This window comes from Carassius auratus, chromosome 16 (genome assembly GCF_003368295.1).
Source record: "Carassius auratus strain Wakin chromosome 16, ASM336829v1, whole genome shotgun sequence".
Lineage (NCBI taxonomy): Eukaryota > Metazoa > Chordata > Actinopteri > Cypriniformes > Cyprinidae > Carassius > Carassius auratus.
This window is the reverse complement of record NC_039258.1, coordinates 23,918,773-23,939,871: the sequence shown is the minus strand read 5'-3', so window position 1 is coordinate 23,939,871 and position 21,099 is coordinate 23,918,773. Positions and strand designations below refer to the sequence as shown.

Sequence of the window (21,099 nt, the reverse complement as noted above, 5' to 3'; positions counted from 1 at the left end):
AGCCTTCTGTGCCCGTCTTTGATCCTCAGATCGAGACAGGCCAGGACCCCTATGTTGTTTGGGCTCAGACCTGGACCTTCGTGGAATGAAGGATCTGAAAGCAACAGAGCAAGCTCAATGGAAATACCAAAAAGTTCAGAAGACGAAACCGGAGCATCGAGCAGAAAGCATTTTCTTTCCTCCCGATGTCTGCCATGTTCATCCACATCTTTCATTTCTTTTTAATCTCTGTATGGGGATCATGCACAAATGAAAGGCTCACCTGAGCTGGAGGGCTATGGTCAAAAGGTAATTTTCGCTCAATAACCTCCGACAGCTCTACATACGCAGGGCAGGAGAATTGAGAAGGCTCAGCCTCAGCTTCTTCACCATCCTCAAATATCTCCTGCTTTTCCTGGGTAAAAACCCAGCAGAGCACTAACCTCAGTATGAGAAAGTGTTAAAGATATAACATCATCCTCCCGAGGCTCTCTCTCTCGTCTGCCGCCCTTTTTCTTTACGATTTTGCGCAAAAGGGAAAGTCCCTCTTTAAAGCATTCAGACAGATCCACCTGTATTCTCACAAGCTCATTTTCTTTCCCGCCTCAGCGTGGACAGATCCTGAACCACAGAAAAAACGCTCACAGTGCACGCAGATTGCCTCCTCAAAGACATCGCGTGCGTGCTCTTCACCCAAACAAATGACGCAAAGATCGCGTGTGTCATCGGGTGTCAAATAACGCTGACACGGATGCACACATCGTCTAAACGCTTGCTAGTTGTCACCATTATAAACAGAGAAAGATCGCCCCTACCGGTTCTTTCAGATGTACGCTTCAAACAAAACAGTTAGTGAAGAAGATAATGACGTGCTGATTTATAGTCGCGCCGGTAGGGTGACGTCATGTTTTCAGACATTTTTTTTATTCATTTTTAGAAAGCACAATATCTAACATTTTAACTTTAGTAAAAAAAAAAAAAAATCCATATTTGGATTTTTAATCACAAAAATGAAAACATATGCCATTTTGACCAGTTGTCATTTTCTGTATATATATATATATATAAAAAAAAATTAATTAAATGGCGGTTTAATAAAACATCAAATCTGAAAGAAAATGTTTGCAAATAGGCCTACAGCTAAACGCTGAAAAGAGAAAAATAAAAAAACAGAACTTCATGGGGCCCTATGATTTTGTTGTGTCTCCTTGATTGAAAGACAGATGTGTTCTTTATGTAGCATGGTGCACATAGTGTTTCTTAAATGATTTCTATGAGACATTTGATGTAAACCACTATCTTTTGTTAAGTTATGATTCTTTTTGTTAAATCCTGGGGTCTCATTTATATAACTTTTCGTACATTTCATCCTAAAATGTTATGTAGGCACGAAAGCTAGATTTTGCGTAGGTCCAAAAGTTTTCAGATTTATAAAACCATGTGCACGCCAGAACCTGCAGAAAAATCTCTTTATAAATCTCAGTCAACATGCAAATCTTACCCTTTTCTCCTCGTTATGTCCTTCAAATATAGTGATTTTTCATAATGTAGTAGAGATGACTTTACGCGACATTAACACTGTGTGCAGCTGTGGTTATACAGTAATCCAGCAGTGTCCGCCGTGATATCACAGTAAGTGTGCATCATCCATCATTGGTCTCGCTAAAATATTTCTCATAACATGTGATCTGTAGTTTAGTTTAAAGATTAATTATTGTGCACCTATAGCACTCCTTGCTTCAATAAAAATAATGTCACAGGAAAACTGTTTATTGTTAAATTATGCAATTATGCTGTTTGTAAAATTATGTAATTTCTCTTTCAATGCGAGTGGAATATTTAATGTAAATGTGTGTATCGACATGAAAACAGAGTTTAAAGTCGTTGTTTTCTTCATTCATTTTCTCATCTCATGAAAAAGAGTTTGTACTCTTGGTTTATAATCCATACAGTGCGTAAGTATTAACGAAAAGAAATAAATGTGCGTAAAGAAATGCCCGTTTATTTTAATTCTAGGTTAGTATCTTTAAAACGAGTTCGCTCTGTTTGGTTATTTGTTTTGGCTTTTCCCCCTTCTGAAGCTTATATTGCTCTTTAACTACTTCTGTTTGATAAATGTACTTTAAAACACATTTTTCACTTTAAAGAGTGTTTTTGGTGTTTTGAAGCCTTGGGAGTGAGAGGGGACTCCAGGGAGTCTGTTTGCTATGAATGTTTTTTTTTTTTCTTAAATACTCTTTGAGTAGAGATTTGACCTCATTCGTAACAAATGGGTTTCTCTTATTGTGAGCTAATTGAGCTAACTGCATGTAAATGAATACAGCACCACACTTCACTCCATACACATAGACGCACCATAATCAGAAATGTTTATTGAGCAGAAAATAGGACTGTTTATTGTTGAATTTTATCAATTCTTGTGGGATTACAAAATTCTAAAATGTTAAATATAGGTTCCAATATAATAGTAGACTTTCTGGGGTAATAAAGCTGACATCCAAGAAGCTCAAATCAGGAAAATCAAGTGTCTGAGACATTAACCTTTTGTCTTCATGCACGTCCTGACGACAGGGCAAGGTCCCAAGATAAAGGTGCCTGCTAAACTCAAGGCACAGCTGTGAAGGTATGGGTGATACTATCAGGCACCTCTGTATTTAAATGACACTGTTATGCTGACAAGATCAAAGATGAGAAAATGGCCAGTCTCAGGCTGATCCCTGTATTGCATTTGCATGCTTTGTTTAAATTGTCTCCACTTCTACTGTATGGATCCCTCCCACTTGAATGTATAAAAACTACAATGTCTTAAGGACAAGTTAGACTTTTGATGACTACAGCGCCACGCAGAGCGTTCTCAATAAAGAATCCTGCTGAAGATTACCCAAGAGTCTCCTGGTCTTCGTTTCTGAGTTCCCAACAATCTCTTGAAAAAACCCAAAGACTAACACATTTTTACAGCCTCTGTTCACCACCTTCTGTTGCGACGATGTGATGATAAATCTTTATTTGAACTAAATTACTTTCAAAAGTTGATTGACTCTATTTTGATCACTACTGTACACATCATAGTTTATATCCTAACTCTAATCTTTTATCCCAGCACTTCTATGATTATCTGAATGTCTGTAAAACATCCTGGCGGATCGATTCAACTCAATTTGATTTGAGATTTAGATTTTGCTTTTGAACCATAGTGTAATCCTAATATTTAAGAATACGTGTGTCCCTTTAACACGTTAAAATACAGACGTGAGAACATGAACGTGTTTGCTGACGCTGACTCGTTGGAAGTGTGCATTGAGTGTCAGAAACAGAAGCTGTTTGGCTGCGACTGCAACTTCCTGATTTACCAAATAGAGGATATGAAGTCAAATCCATCCCACCACAGACAAACTAGAAACTCTAGAGCGAGAAGAGTGAAGGAAATACACCAATCAGCATTGTAAATCTGACAGAATTGAAAGAACGGCTGTTATTCTCAGCTCTTTACTTTCTCCAGAAGCACTGCGGCTCCACCGCCGTCTCGGAGCGGCCCACCGAAGCGATGAAGGCAAACGGCCAGGCCAGCAGCATCATGAACGCCGCTATGAAGAGCCGGATGGGGAAGAGCGTCACCGTCATCAAACCGATCTGCAGAGAACACACACCACACAAAAACATGTTAAATGAAGCATTTCTACAGATCAGAGAGACGTGATTCCTGTTCAAAGCTGCCTAGGGTCAAACATCATTATACTATCAAAACCTTCAGAGCTCAACACTTCCTTTCAGCAACACCTTGAGAAACACGACAGGAGTCTTGAGGTCATTCTCCAGCAGACCAGTGTTACCCAAACACTCATTCACAAGCGTGTCTCTGGCCTCCGCTTCATAGTGAGGGTGGAAAATCATCACTCAAACATAAATGACGACTGATTAAACCACTTCACTGACATCCAAGGTGGATTTTAGGGAAATAATTATAAAAAATAGTATAAAATATTTAAAAATGAAATAGAAATGTGGTGTGAATGGTTTCAGACACTTTAGATGATTTCTTCAAATGTTAAACAAAGCTTCCACATCCAAGAAATTCAAATCATGCATTAAAAAAAAAAAAAAAATCACTGTTGGTCCTGAGAATATTTAAGAATTCATTAGATGTTAAGGAACATGTAACTGGTGATTGTTTTCAAATGACTTGGATCATGCATTTCCCCAAAAAAAAACTAAACAAACAATGCATAAGCATGTCAACAACACATTGCTCTCAAAATATGCAGTCATTTATTAAATGTCAATCTATTAAATGTTGTTGGGATCAACAGTGTTGCTCTTTTTGTACTTTTGCATGACAACTTCATCGGTCTGTCAGTCATATAACACCAATTTAATTTCTTTATTTGAATAATAGAATTGAAACTGATTGCTGTTTGCATTTTATGACTTTTTCAAATGTTAAAAGATATTCTCTAGACAAGAGTGCAAAGACAACCATCAAGCCATTCAACCCTGAATCAACTGATCTGCAGAAGTTACTCATATGTTTTGTATTGACAAGGCATTTAGCAGACTGGATCATGTCCTGGCTGTTATATTAGTTTATTGAAGGCTGTCTGGAAGCAGGTTAGTGTGACACAGGACACATTCAGCAGATTACAACACAAACAAACACAAGCTTCGTGGAGCCCTGAACCCGTGATTATCAGACACAAGCGGCTCTTATCAGTGCTGCAGATACGGGATATCAGCAGTCAATATTTGCCTTGCTCTTATCAGCACTCCACTGCATCTGCACACTGATAGCTTTCAGAGTGACCAATTAACAGCACTGGAGGACGATCAGGATGCCTTCATGCTTTCCACTGAGCTGCTTTCATTGAGTTGATCACAGACCAACAGGCTGCCAAATCCCGTATCAGCGAGCAGAGGCGTGGGACGAGCGCGCTAAAAATACAGCTTCACAGTGGAAATATCACTCAAACCAGCCACTCACTCACTCACATCACTCTGAAGAGCACAAGACAAGAGTCCTGCGTGAATGGAGCAGCACCGCTCAAGCTCAATGGTGCAATACAACACAACTAACTTCTACATCCATGCAGCACTGGAACTTTAAAATGCTCAATAATCTGGAATGGAAAGAAACTGCATAAAGAAGAAGTGCTGCCATGTCCGTGTTACTTAACAGCTCAGTGTGTTCTCAGTTGTATGTGTCTGTCCTCAACAGACAAGATAAAAGAAGCGAAGAGGAGACGATTCCATGTCAAAGAGGCGGAGTCACAGAGCCACACCTTCCCATTACATCATTGTCACCGACCAATGGGAGTTTGAAGGTGTTTTACCAGCCAGAGTGAAAATCTGTTATGGCAAGCCGATTAAAATCCCTAAATTTAGTTAAATTTGGCTTCATTTTACAGCTCTACGATTTCTGTGATCATTTTACGTGATTAACCCCTTAACCCCTTAACTGTGTATCACTTGAAAATGTTTTCAAGTGATATATCATTTCTGATGATTTCTAAAATGTGACAGAGAAAAAGGCAGCAAAGAAGACTTTTTTTTTTTTTTGACAAAGGCCAGAACTCCTGTTATGATGTCGATTTTGGGGTGCACTCTTGCCATAAATTAATCTATTACATTTCCTACATAATTTTTTAACAAAAAAGATTGGTAAAATATCTATTTAGGAGTCTTAGACCTTTCAAACGATATATAGTTTGTCAAGATTTAGTCAAGTAAACATAGGCGTCCTGTATATGGGAAGGGGTGACAGTTAAGGTGTTAATACAATTTGGGCTACATTCACACGAAGCCAGAGCTTTCCCTATCAGTCATTTTTTCCCCTTGTCTCAAGAAATATCTGTGTCCACACAAAACCACATAACCGAGAATAAACGATGTAGTATTCATGCCAGTCCAGTATTTGGCGCTTCAATACTCACAGAGATGCACTAAAAACAGAGAAGACTTGGACTATGTGCATAAACCTTGCACACGGTACACAAACGAACTTGGAACAACACATTGATTAATCTGTGTTCATGTTAGTTAATAAAAGACAATCGTCAGTGTTTTTTCATGTTTTTGTTTGAGTTGGTTTGAGTTGTTCCTTCATCACGTGACAGACCCATAAACTTTGACCATAGACCGTATAAAAGGAGTTACAAGCTTTCTTACAAACTGGGTGCATAGTCATTTTTTTTTTTCCTGATGAACGATAAAAACATTGACAGCCAATCAGAATCAATCCTGCTGTAACGAGCTCGAGAGTTTAAAGAGACAGACACGTGTGTGCTGTGTGTAAACAGACAAAATCATTCACTGGTGTGGACGCTAATATCGTTATCGTTCTCGGTGTGAACGGGCCCTTACATTTACTGCGTTTCTGGTCCAAAATAGTATCTTTTTACTTCTTACAGTTAATAAATGTGTGAATTTCTGTCATGATGGTTATTTTCCATACACTGAATGTTGTAACAAAGGTAATAAAGTATGGAGTCAAAATAATGCCGTACATATATACGCAAAAAAAATAATAAAATAAAATAAAAATAAAAAAGTTTTGCAAAAGAAAAAGTTTTGCAAACAAAAATTAAAGTATTGAGGAACATATTTTTTCTTTTTGCATACAAAATAAATAATTGCAAAATAAAATAAAGAATTGGGAGGAAAAAAAATAAAGTTTTTCAAACATCATTGCTTTTGCGCGGTTTCATTTATGTTTTGCAATTATTTATTTTTGTTTGCAAAAAGCAAAAATATTTTCCTCAATACTTTAATTTTAGTTTGCAAAGCTTTATTTTCTTTTGCAAAACTTTATTTTTTTGCGTATATATACAGCATAATTTTGACTCCATAATAAAGAGTTGGTTATTATTATTATTAAGTCTCTTTCCGGCTCAGACTACATTGACTGAAACAGTTGATCGAGACTAATTCCAGAACAGAATCTATGGAATTTTGCGCATGCACGACTGAATGAATCATTCCCTGAGACGACTCATTCTTCCCAAGTCACACTGAAGATTCGTTCAAAATGAACAAGTCTCTTTTTGGGTGATCTGTCTCTTTGAAGACACACACCAGTCATTCAGAAAGACCGCTGTCTTTTTAACGTTGTCCTCAAGAAACCAGCATCTCCTTGAATGACTACAAACCATCAGGCCTGAAGTGAAGACTCATTGTGCATCATCTGAAATAATCATGACTCATTTCCTCCACATCATTATGCACTGCTGTGAGCGATTCCTCGTGCTCGCCTCACCAGTGGACGCTCATCCATCAGAGGGTGTCAAACCGTCACGCATGGACAGAAGCAGACTTCCTCTCACTAGAAGAGTCAAAACCTGCACCCATCAACATCTTTCTGTGCTCAGGACATTTTCAACTGCACCGTAAGCCTGGAATTAACTAATTATTAACTAATCTAACAGTCATTCAAATGAGTTCTTGGATGATTTTGTGGATAAATATTTTTTATGTTCCAATAAGTACATAAGTTATGCTGTGTTCAAAGTAATTTTGTGTGCTCCAATACCAAAACTAAAATAGAGTAAATCCATGATTTCTATTAATTTCCTCAAAAGAAGAAAAATCTGAGTTATATTGATAACACTGATCAGAAACCAATGATATTTTCTGTTTCTCCATCAGCCCGTGTATCAGAACACTCAGTTAACACATTTTCTGTAATTCAGGACAAAGGGAATACAATACAAGATAGAAAAGTCTAGTGTTACGGTATAAATGTCCATCAATAAATAAATAAATAAAAATAAATAAATAAATATTACATATAATACAAATATTACATACACATATATACACACACACACACACACACACACACACACACACACACACACACACACACACACACATATATATATATATATATATATATATATATATATATATATATATATATATATATATATATATATATATATATACACACAAATATATACACACACATATATATATATATATATATATATATATATATATATATATATATATATATATATATATATATATATTAGTGCGCTACCGATTTTTTTTAGATTTAAACAGAGAGAGTGTGTCTGAACCCCTAACATTATCAGGAAGGCTATTCCAGAGTTTGGAGCCAAATGTGAGAAAGCTCTACCTCCTTTAGTGAACTTTGCTATCCTAGGAACTACCAAAAGTCCAGCGTTTTGTGACGGATTGTAGCATGGTAGAAGACTAGTTAGTTACACAGAAGTTAAACCATTAAGGGCCTTATAGGTAAGTTATAATTATTCTGTAACTGATTTTGTAAACATTTTAATGAGACATTAATAATACATAGTATAGTGAATAAATGAATATCATACTGCTTGAGACTTGCAATAAAAAAAAAAAAAAATTGTTTGTATCTTTTTATTTTATTCTATTTATCCTTTGCTTTTTTTATTACTGACAATTTAATTATTTTCAATAATTTTGAGGACTTTTTTGTTTGTTTGAAATTCCGCTGGTCTCTACAATGTAGATGTCATACAACCTTATTTACAGGTAATAAATATCTTTAAATAAATTATTCATAATGTTTTGGTCAAATGGCCCCCTCATAATAGTGTTACGGAATTTGTCAAACTTTGCATGAATTAATCAAAAGTAGGTCAGTACACTTAAATCATATCACGATATGGACTAAAATTTGTACAGATTAAGCCACAGAAAGACTATTTAAATATGTTGTGCAACTCTCTGTAAATGAATTGAGCAGACGTGCGGTTTTGTTTACTGCACACATATTGAAGTGTGTGTAACATTCACAGTGATATCAGCGTCTGTCGTCTCACTAAATGAGGACATAAATACATGAATTAGAGACCGACTGTTTTTTATAGAACATAAAGGCCTAACGCAGACAAAATGCACAAAATGGTGTAATTACTTGGTTTGTCCAGCAGAGCACACTCCATTGTTTGTTACTGGCGGCCTGGTAGAAACGCTTTAAAGCTTAAGTCTATGGAAAACCACTGAAACTTTGAACGGCTATATCTCAATAATGGTGCAGTAAATCCACAACAAACTTTCAAGTGTACTTCTTGAAGTCCCGTTTCAAATAAGACCACCCCTGCGTCGATAGCCCCTGGGGTTGGGGAGTTAAGGGAGGTTCAATTTGTGGTCCATCGCCGACTGATCTAGTGATCCTGGGGGATACTGACGCACTGAGGGTGCTGTTCGAGAGAGCTCATTGAGCTGAAGGGATCCCTGAATATGGTGGAGATCTTCCGCCGCGTCTGTAAGATAGTGACACCAGTCAACATTTTCCCTTCAGTAAGGACGTCTCTTGTTCAGGCAGCATTCAAGCATCGTCTTATTCGACCATAAGTGCCCTGCGAAGTGGACTAAAGTTGAAATTCCGCCATGATTCCAGTTCCACGGGAACATACATTTTACATTCAAAGGGAATGAAAGTGCGTGAGATTTGAATTAAAATTGAATGGAATTCAAATTTAATAAACTTCAACTTTACTGTTCAGTGCACTGATGTCAGACTCATTTTGGATGGCAAAGTTTATTGCTAAATTGTTAAATGCTAATGTTAAGTCCTTCAAAGTATCTTGGAGAGGGTAGGTGTCCAAGTCACAACATCTAACTACTGGTGTGCCTCAGGGCTCAGTTCTTGGTTCATTTCTTCCTGGATGATGGACCATCACCTTCAACTCAACCTCACCAAGACAGAACTGCTTGTGATTCCAGCAAACCCATCGTTTCATCACAATTTCACCATCAAGTTAGGCACATCAACCATAACTCCTTCAAAAACAGCCAGAAGCCTTGGAGTTATGATTGATGATCAGCTGACTTTCTCAGACCACATTGCTAAAACTGTCCGATCCTACAGATTTGCTTTATTCAACATCAAGAAGATCAAGCCCTTTCTTTCTGAACATGCTGCACAACTCCTTGTTCAAGCTCTTGTTCTGTCCAGGCTGGACTATTGCAATGCTCTCATGGCAGGTCTTCCAGCCAATGCTATCAAACCTTTACAATTAATCCATTGATGTTTGCCTACAAAACTACCACTGGCTCTGCACCCATTTACCTAAATTCATTACTTCAGACTTATGTGCCTCTAGAAGCTTGCGTTCTGCAAGTGAACGTCGCTTGATTGTGCCATCCCAAAAAAACACAAAGTCACTTTTACAGACTTTTAAATGAAATGTTCCCTTCTGGTGGAATGACCTTCCCAACTCAATCCGAGCAGCTGAGTCCTTAGCCATCTTCAAGAATCGGCTTAAAACACATCTCTTCCATCTTTATTTAACCTTTAACTATAACACTCACTATTCTAATTATATTCTTTAAAAATCTAACTACCTTTCTAATCTTTTTGTATTCTATTTTCTTATTTATTATGCAATTGTGTGTGTAAAGATCTCTAACACTAGCTTGCTCTATTCTTTGTTTTATTCTATCTGTTTTCTTTTTATTTATTATATTATTTAAAATCCCATGCTACGTGTACTGTGTTAACCTAACTGAGACTTGTTATAGCACTTATATATCATTGCTCTTTTTGTTGTTTTTGATTGCTTCCACTGTCTTCATCTGTAAGTCACTTTGAATAAAAGCGTCTGCTTAATGAATAAATGTAAATGCCCTGCCTCCATTACATTTCTCTGTCACATCATTATAAGTGTTTGATCACCACCATTTGAGTGATCATTGCAAAAGATCCTGTTCTCTGTTCCAGTTTCGAAACAAAAACACAATTATTATAAAATGCCTTGCACTATATTTGTGTCGGTATATATGCCATCTCATTCTCTGCCAGCAGGAGGCGCTTGTAGAGCGCAAGGAGAGGTTTCTCTGGTAATGGCTGTAATCAAATGAGCGCTGCAATCAAAAATAATCAGATAAAACACTGCTCAGCCATTACAGGCAAGATTAAATAAAAATGACATCCATCATTTTCTGAATTTTTTGATTTGTGCAGTGCTCATCTTTATTCAACAAAGTCAAAGGTATATATATATGGGGTGGGGAGTGCCGCCACAAATAGATTGTAAGGCTGTGGGAAACACTGATGTACAGGACCAGTTAAATGTTTGTACATACACATAGATACATACAAATGGGAAAATATCTAAACTTCTGACTGGTACCATACTACAATATACACAAAGAATATCGGCCGATATATCGATATCAGTATTTTTTTACTCTAACATGAGCAACATCTCCAGAACTGCTCTGAGTCACTTCATGAGCATCTGAGTAAAACTAGTGTCATATCATAAACACACAAAAGTGTACGGTTATTCACAGCAACCCATCAAAATAAAAGTTCTGTTTAACTTGAAGACATTGTGCCAGAAATATATAACTATTATTCAGTAGACTTTACATAGTACTATTACAACTACTTTTTCTGCATTAATTAGGTAAACCAGAACCGGAAACACTTCCCATAACACCTGATGTACTTTCTACATCATTAGAAGAATGGCATCTACGCTAATATTAGTCTGTTTCTCTCTTATTCCGAGGTCACCGTGGCCACCAGATCCAGTCTGTGTCCAGATCAGAGGGTCACTGCAGTCACCCGGATCCAGTACGTATCCAGACCAGATGGTGGATCAGCACCTAGAAAGGACCTCTACTGCCCTGAAAGACAGCGGAGACCAGGACAACTAGAGCCCCAGATACAGATCCCCTGTAAAGACCTTGTTTCAGAGGAGCACCAGGACAAGACCACAGGAAACAGATGATTCTTCTGCACAATCTGACTTTGCTGCAGTCTGGAATTGAACTACTGGTTTCGTCTGGTCAGAGGAGAACTGACCCCAACTGAGCCTGGTTTCTCCCAAGGTTTTTTTCTCCATTCTGTCACCGATGGAGTTTCGGTTCCTTGCCGCTGTCGCCTCTGGCTTGCTTAGTTGGGGTCACTTCATCTACAGTGATATCGTTGACTTGATTGCAAATAAATGCACAGACACTATTTAAACTGAACAGAGATTACATCACTGAATTCAATGATGAACTGCCTTTAACTATCATTCTGCATTATTGACACACTGTTTTCCTAATGAATGTTGTTCAGTTGCTTTGACACAATGTATTTTGTTTAAAGCACTATATAAATAAAGGTGACTTGACTTTTTTTTTTTAAGCAATAGGGCCTAATCACACAGCATTTCCTTGCTTAAATTTTAACCGTGAATCCCTTTTGATGGCCTTTTTTTAATTTTCAATAATTAAAAGATACATGAAATTAATATGCTATGCCTTCATTTCATAACCAGAAAAATCAGGCATTTTCAGAGAGAAACCTTGTATCTCCATAGTGAATAGTTTATTAGTTTTTTTCAACACTGTTGATGATGTGAAGTAATAGTTTCACCCTAGTCTGTGGGTTTCACAAATACTTCACCAATGAAAACTGTGACTGGAGTGTCAGCAAAAGAAGTACAGCACGCTGTTCGGAGAGGTACAGGGTAAATAAAGAACCGGTTCTTTGACCAACTGCTGCAGTTTGTTTACTCAAGAAACATTCGCTCTATGAAGGCTAATGTTTTATGTATTTGAGGAGCAGAGAAGAATGCCTTATTTGTCATCTATTCATAGCCAATACTGTCTTAAACAGGACTTCATCTGTTATAACAGAATATTTTGTTCAAATGTGTTTGATAAGAGGAACAACTGAACGCAGACAGGGAGTAATGTGCTCAATGAACTCAAGCACTTCTCAATAAACATGTAAACAGCTGGTCTTTTGGGAACTGAATTAATTCTATTATCAGAGGTTGAGCAGAAGACCCAGCAGCTCTCAAACCTATTCCACACATTTGAAGAAATGCCTCCTCCTTTTAAAACTTCAAGTCATGCAAAGCAGGTTTAAGTGTCCTGGTCACTCTGAGCTGCAGTCTTCCTGTCCTTTGGATCAAGGAGATCTCACAGTTTCTGATTATTGGACGTTTCCATTCACTGCTCGATCTTGCCGTGAAGAGGGGAAAGTGATCTGCTGGAAACGACGGGACGGCCGCAAGCAGAGCCATCTGGAGTTCATCTGGGGTCTCTGTGACCACAGCCTCGGTTCACAAGCAGAAAACATTGAGAGTTTCACTCGGAGCTGCATCTAGAAACGTTCCACAAGCAGACAGTTTGAATCATCTCACTGACTGAAGGACTGAGCGTTAGAGGCACGACGAGGAAGCTAGGAGATCATCATTAAAACACAGCCACAAGCACAGGAAACAGTCAGCGTGGAACTACGTGACAGAAACTTCATTCTCACACGGCTGAAAACACAACCGTTAGACTCAAACCCACTGCGATGTGCAAGAGTCAAAAACAGCTCTGCTCAAACTGGCTCTTACTGTACCTCAGCACTTACAACTAGGGATGTCAAATTTCGATTATTTCCATGATCGATCGTCGTTTAAATTAACGATCAATTAATCGATTAATCGTTAACCATAATACTGCAAAATGCGTCTATTGCAGGCACGCAGTCAGCGGTATGACAGGATGTGCAAAAGCCACACACACACACAAAACGCTTTCTCACTTGAATTAAAGAGGTTTTAGTCTGAATAAAATGCTAGTAGCAGGATTATAAAATGAATAGATGCGATTATGATCATTTGATAAAATGAAGAGAGCGCGCCATACTTTTGAGGTCATTTTACTTTGTTGACAGTTTCCAATCCCGCACGGAGAACGCTGAACGCGCATCTTTAAATGGTTTTGTGGTGCTCGTTGTTGTATTTTAAAGCACAATTGCAATGTTTTCAACTGACATTATTGTATAAAATTATCCGAAATGTGGAGCGCGTGTGACTGCGCTGCACATTAAGTGAACTACATCGGCGCTGCTGCACCAAAACACAGTTGCTCACATTAATTTGATCCTGCTGGATTCTGTCCTAGAAAATGTCAGATTTTTAAAAATCCGGCATACAGCGCATTAGATCGTGACAGTGCATGCGTGCAGACGAGGATGAGCGAGCGCGGCTTTGGCTAGATTTATTTGGAGGTTATTGCTCATGTCTCATTCGGCACAAATCGAAATGTTTCCATAATCGCAATGTATTTGAATGTTAAACTATTATTTATACTGTAAACTAGGCTTGTACTTAACACGCATTCGCATATAGACGGAAAAGATGATCCTCTTCATATGAGCAAAAACATCCTTGGCATAACAGCAGAGTGGACCGGTATACTACGGTCTATTTAAACTAGTGTAACCTTTTAATGTTTAGTTGACATTTTATTTTGATAATGAACAGACTGCGATGTAAGTTTGAATCGCTAGAATATACGTGTGCAGCAGGCTCCGGGGCGATCGAAACAGCTGAGACATTAAAAAATATATTTTTTCATTTGTGCACACTCACAATAAAAACAGAATATTTGTGCTCTTGTAAAATAAAGCAAACAAACAGAATGCGTTGTCATCCTTTTTTTTTTTGTGAACTTATGGAGCGCCCACACTTCTGTTTTAAATCCGTTAATCTTAATTATTTAAGTCCGATATATTTCGCATAGCCTATTTAAAAAAAAAAAAAAAAAAAAAAAAAAACATGAAAACAAATTGTTATTTTTATGTTGGGCCTATTACTTAGTAGGCTATACATTTTCCTTAAAGCATCCCATTTTGTCCCAGGGCTTAGAACCTGTGCCCTAGTCAGGTCCATGCAGAAACTTGTGAACGATGCTCGGCGTCACCGTTTAGTGACAGCAGTGAATGCTCCAGGAATGTGTCGGTCACAGCGCCTATTAATCGCTGTTTTGAATCCAGCAATTATTTATTTAGAAATGATAAGATCTGATTATGACAAGTGTGGTATAAAAGCTTTGTTTATTAGAGGAATAATAGGTTAACTGGAAAATGTTAGATCACGACCATGCTTTTGGACCCCATAGTCTTCATTTACGCGGTTTTGTTCTGGTTTGCCGGTTGGTCACGAATTTCCACAAATTCAGTATATTCAGGCATCGTTTCTTTTCCTAAATCTTCATAGTCTAACCCTCTAATTTCCCAGGTTTATTTTATTATCTTTCGCTTTTAATAACTGTTTTCGCATCTCTTACTGTGGTAAACATGGGAAGGGAAATTAAAGATTTCATGAATTAAGAATTTGTTCGATTTATTAATTTGTTCCCTTATTTCACTTAAATCATGGGTTATTTAGGGAACACAATTAATGAAACATGGACAATTGCCACATTAATAATTCGTAGGAATGAATTAACAAGTTGTAGGAATGAATAGACTACCTGTCCTGTCACTGTGTCCCGCAGCCCTGCAAAGCGCACGATATAAAACAGTTATCTGATGAAATGATTAGTAACTACATTTCTATTGCATTTAATGTTGAAGAACTTTTATGTTGTTTCTATTTTAATGTACTTTAAAATTATATATCATATTAAAAGCTTAATTTGTACATTGTGAATGAATGATGATGCTTTTATATATCGTCACCGTCACTCACAGCCGCTCGCACGTGTTGAGTGCGCATGAGCCGCACGCAGCCCAACATTGAATCGGTTAACCGACCATCCATAGCCTTAATCGATTGCATCTCTTATCGACAATTAATCGATCATCGATTAATCGTTGACATCCCTACTTACAACAATATAATCTGAGTAGCTGAACACGTGTTGAGTAGGGCTGTGTGATTTTCATGCGCATCTCGTTAGTAAAGGCTCTCCGTGATTAGAAGTACATCTCCAGAACCTGCGTTCAGATCAGGGTTGCCAGGTTTTCCAAACAAATCCTGCCCACTTGCTTCTCAAAACTACTTCAAAACTAGCCCAATTGCATTTACAGGAGGTTCCCCGATGAAAAATTGCGTCCGGGTTTAAAATAAAAAATTTTGCCGGGTTCCCTTGGTAAAATTAGCATTTTAGGGGCTAGACATCACGTTATTGGGGTCTCTTCAACACACGGACATGAAAAACAACCGCAGACTTGGCAACACTGATTCAGGTGGAGCGGCATTTACTACACAGAGCCGTAGTCCACCGACAAGCTACACAAAATCGCTTTAAAAATCGGCAATGAACCGCCTCCGATTTTGAAATTGATTTTGTGTGGATTTTCTGTCAACTATGGCTCTATGTAGTAAAGGCCAAACAGTGTTGCCAAGTATGTGGTTGTTTTTCACATCCGCGGGTCGAAGCGACCCCAATACCAATAGCGTGATGTCTACCCCCTAAAAGGCTTATTTTACCAAGGCAGCCCCCGCCAAAAAATGTGATTTTATCGCCCGGAACGAAACGCGATTGGGCTGGTTGTGAGAAGTAATTGGGCAGGTTTTGTTTTGAAAACCTGGCAACCCTGATCTGAACGTACGTGCTGGAGATATACTACTAATCACAGGAGTGCCTTTACTGACGAGATGCACATGAAAATCACATTTTTTACACAGCCCTAGTGCTGAGTGTGAAGAAAGTGTCTTTCTGCTCACGCTCCTCTCCACACGCACTGTTAAAGGAAATCTGCCATCAAGCCTTTCTAAACCAGAAAGACTGACTCACATTTATTCCTTCAGCAAAATCATTTTCCAAAGTTACAAATGAGAGACGTCACAAGCAATCGGTTCATTTCAGTCCGAGAGACTGGCAGCGGCGAACAGTTTCAGATGCTTCAGTCCGATTTGAACTAGTTCACTAAAAAGTGTGCAAGATCCAGTGAGATACGTTTGAACTCGCCACAGACAAACACAAAGAGTACTTTCTTAAAGAACTTTACATGTGTTTTAAACTGCATTTTAAAAAGATGTTCTTTATCTTGGACACTTTTACCACTGACTCATAATTGTCTGTAAATAAGTTACATTGTAGTCACACAAAGCTATCCTACAACTACTTTATTGCACTTTTTATATATTCTGGAGTTTGACTTTATTTTAGAATGATCTAGCCCTTTAAAACAAGACAACAGCAGATGACCGAACCTCTGGGGGAAACTGAATGAGCACTAAAACTGATGATAGATAGATGTCATAAAGACTAGGACACAGAACACATTTGCTTCCGCAGTAAAAATCTAATGCACTTATGCCATGTGTAGTTAAGTTAAATATTATATCATGATAAATCCTCAAAGAGCTGATTTACATTCACATAATAATCTAATGCAAAGCTGAGTAAGCAGAAGGAAAGCCCATAATTAGACAAAACTGCTGTGATTGTGCTACTAATGAGTCACGCAAACAGCCTCTGAGAAACGATGGGACTGCATATACTAACACAATCACAACAGAGTATCATGAATCATAAATCATATCACCCAGTGCAGAAATACTGCTTTCCAAACATATAATGGTCTAAAAACATGTGACTCTGTGGATCTAGAAGGATGTGACCGCACAGGAGCCGTCTGTGAATGAATGACAGGGTCAAGACTTCAAATACATGTGTCTGAGAGGCTGTTATACACAGTGACAGATCATATAAAATAAAGTTTTAACGCAGCCCTTAAAAAAAAAAAAAAGACTAGGGAACCAGAGATGAGAACTGGACTGCTCACTGTGAGAGCAGAATAAAGTCTTGATGAGAATAAAAGAGAAGGTCCTGCCACAGAAGGTCTTTTAATATCAGTGTCACATTAAAAACATCAGGTGTTAAAACTTACTGACAGAAAAACAGAGCAACAGACAGCCATCTTCAGCGGCTCGTTACCTGAGGCTTCACGATCTGTCTGTTAATCAGAGAGCTGAAGACTTAAAGGATTTCAGAAGCAAAGCCTTCAACATTGTGATGCTAAAGGATCCCGGAGAGGTCACTTCAGTTCATGGTAACTGCTCGGCAGTCCTTGAAAAGAAGACTGGTCACACACCTTCACATGTGCACAGTACCATGAGCATCAGCACACGCTTATGCAATAACACACCAATAACTGGCCTTTTCTTTATTGATGGCTGTAATCAACAGCATCACTACAGCTAGTGTCATGTCTGAACTCTAGCGGTTTGACCACACTTCAGGGATTTTTATGATTATTTTAGGAGATATTACATCCAAGAGTCTGAAAACACACTGAAAACCTGGAACTTTAGAAAACATATCCTATTTAAGTCTCTGCATTATTAAGTGGCCGCTAATCAATAAATACGTGAATGGGTCAGATTTATTTCCTCCCAGCGAAGCTCAAGACACTCTCTGCATCATCTCAGATCTGCAGGATCTCAGACTCAACATCCCACAGTCAGCTTTCACTCAAATTGTTCTGCTGGATATGAATAGCCTATGTAGTAGACAACATTAAATATTAAAAAAAAAATAAGTATCTGAAGTAGTGTTTACAGAATTATTTGTCAAACAGCTGAAATCTGCCTTCATCCACTGCTCCATCAGACAAACAGAACCAACGATAGATAGATAGATAGATAGATAGATAGATAGATAGATAGATAGATAGATAGATAGATAGATAGATAGATGTGGCACATGTTTGAGACGCATCTGCTGGTTCAGACAAAGGCCGCTGTGAGGCTCGCATGTGCTGCAGAGCTCCACACGGCGGATCCTCGATCCTGATTGGCTCTTCTGCCGAGCGCAACATGTAGCACAGGAAGGAAACTCCGCTTCCAGAGCAGAAGGCCAGAGAGGAGAGCACTGCTACAGCGCGCTCATCCACACCAACACACACACAGAGACACACACCGGCACCCGTCGCACCTACCTGCAGCTTCTGCGCCACCGTGAACCGCAGCTCGTGCACGAACGGGTTTCTGAACGGAGGCGGCAGCTCGCGCTTCTCCTCTCCATCCGCGCGCGTCTCGATCAGCCTCATCCTCGACGAACCCCAATCAATTACCGTCACCGATGCGCCGCTGTCTGCGTACGTCAGCCTCGAGCGCGTTATTATCTAGCGGTCCCGGAGCTCGAGGAGGGCTGCGGGATTAGGCGGAGCATGTATTTGACGATAGCGCAGCAGCAGCAGTCGCTCAGTCCCGCTGGATGTCATGGAGGGGCAGAATCAATCCTGCCGCGGTGCGCACGCGCGGGCCGCTCCTCCTCCGCTCACGCCACAAGATGATGCTCCGCTGTGACTGCGCATGCGCGGATGCTCCATCCGCTCCGAAGAGCGGCAAAGGTTGAGAGCCTCAAGGATCCTCTCATGGGAAATTATGTTTGGTTTGATTTTTAAATTCGGACGATTCCTTATCTTGTAATAGCAAGTGGCTGTGATTGTACTCTCCTGACCATCGATGAGAGACACAGAGCAGAGTAAACATTGGACATGAAATATATGGACCCACAGAGAACACCAAGCCATGTCTATTTATGCTACACACTTCCTCGATTCTAAAACAGTTTTCTTGTGTGACATTATAATTGGCTCCTGCTGCTTGTTCTGTTTCTATAGGTCTGAGAAGCAGATGCTCATGAGATAGCTAGTTCAGTATACAGGCCCTAGGGGCGCTAGAGCGTCACATACCATAACATTGAACAGGCGAGTGGAGCCTACGTGTTAAAACTGTTCAGCTGTGTTAAGATTATATCATTTTTTATGTGTAAATATGTATTAAAAGTGGTGCGGAGACGTTTTACAATGGCTTACTTTGCTAGGCTACTTTTTAAAATCACTTTCATTTATATATTTTATTGTTTTCCCCTAGTCTCAGATCCAGTCTTCCAATCTTAAAGTATGAAAATCCATTAGAGAACAAATAAAAATTAGGCTGGTATGTGGTAAAGCTATGATAAACTGAACAAAGCATGAAATAAAGTGTTTCAATATTTATTGTATTTCTATAAATTATTCAAATGTTACATCTGGCCCACAGTTATTGTATAATTTCCACCACACTGAACAATTTTGCACCTAATAAAGCTTTATTTACCAAGAAGACCACAGTGAAAGTGACAAGCATGCATGAAATATAAGATGTGAAGAAAATAAAACACTATAAAATCAATGTAGATTTCACCTCAGTGGAATATTGTTTATTGTGTCTTATTCCAATTATGTTGTAAATTGGTGCACATTTTTAATAATTTCACATCTGAGAATACTGTGGAACCCAATAACTAAATTAAGATGTATTTTATGTTTTTTTTCATTTCCACCACAACAGCTGCAAGGAGCAATTACAACGCCCTTCTCACAAATGGCAAAATGTGCACTAAATAAATAATTTCAGTGCCTACTAGATTACCAAGGAAACAATCAGCAACAGCTTGAGATAAAGTCTGAGAATGTGTGTAGAAAGCCATTTCTAAAAATCAAGAAAAAATTTACTTGTACAGGAATATGTTTCGGTTTTAAAGGATTTACAAATTCTGTTAGACAAAAGCAATGTATTTAAATACATTAATGCATAGATTTTGACTTCTATGTGATTTATCTTTATTGAACTTTTTTTATTTACTCCACTTCCTCAGTACAAACCAAAATTTGCAGGGTGGAGAAAGAAAATTGAGTCTTGAGTCTCCTCAACTTCTGCTCTTTGAACACTTTTTTTTTCTTTCTTTCTTCAGATTGACACATTTATCAGCCAATCAAAATGTTCTGTTTGTTCCTTTGGGTGTGGTCTTTTAGCTAGCTGACCACGAGTTACACAATTACACTGCATCAAATTGAGGGCTCATCTTCATATTAACACTTTTCTCACTTGTTCCCACAAGTATGGATTGCTTTCTATAGGCTTACTTAAGATAAACAAGACTATTTTTCTTCAGTTTACGCAAATATTGACATGATAGACTAGTATTCATGTCCACAGATAAAGAGGCCATTTTGTATTTCTTTACTGGTGGCCAGTGTTGGGAAAGTTGGGAAAACCAACTTTTTTTTATTTTTCTTCTTCTTCCTCATTGCAGCTTAATATTTTAAGGTTTACAAAAGCAGCACTTCTACAGTTAGAATATCATGAAGTTCATTACTTTTTTTGGAGACTTACAGTACATGTTAATAATAATGTTTGTGTCTTGAAACCTCTTGTTGATTCAGGACAGTGTGAAATTATCATACAGCTGCATTTGACACTGTAGTACATGAAAGTTGCTGGAGCATTTAAGACTGTGGGCAGGGATTCAAGGGAATGTTCTTAACTGGGTTGCTTTGCATTTTACACGGAGAACTCTCTCTGTTGAATTGGGAATTATTTCTTCCTCTTCTGCTCACATTTAATG

General features: G+C 38.4%; 1 protein-coding gene across 1 annotated transcript in view; it reads right to left on the bottom strand.

The window, feature by feature from the left end:
- The window catches only part of LOC113116585 (lysophosphatidylcholine acyltransferase 1-like), a 46,864-nt gene extending 27,059 nt beyond the window's left edge, over positions 1-19,805 (bottom strand). The window contains exons 1-2 of the mRNA XM_026284825.1: positions 18,644-19,805; positions 3,470-3,609 (exon numbers count right to left, since the gene is read on the bottom strand). Of these exons, the coding sequence (XP_026140610.1) occupies positions 3,470-3,609; positions 18,644-18,754 (251 nt within the window). The 5' untranslated portion in view covers positions 18,755-19,805. The remainder of the gene's footprint in view (positions 1-3,469; positions 3,610-18,643) is intronic.
- Between the last annotated feature and the right edge of the window lie 1,294 nt (positions 19,806-21,099).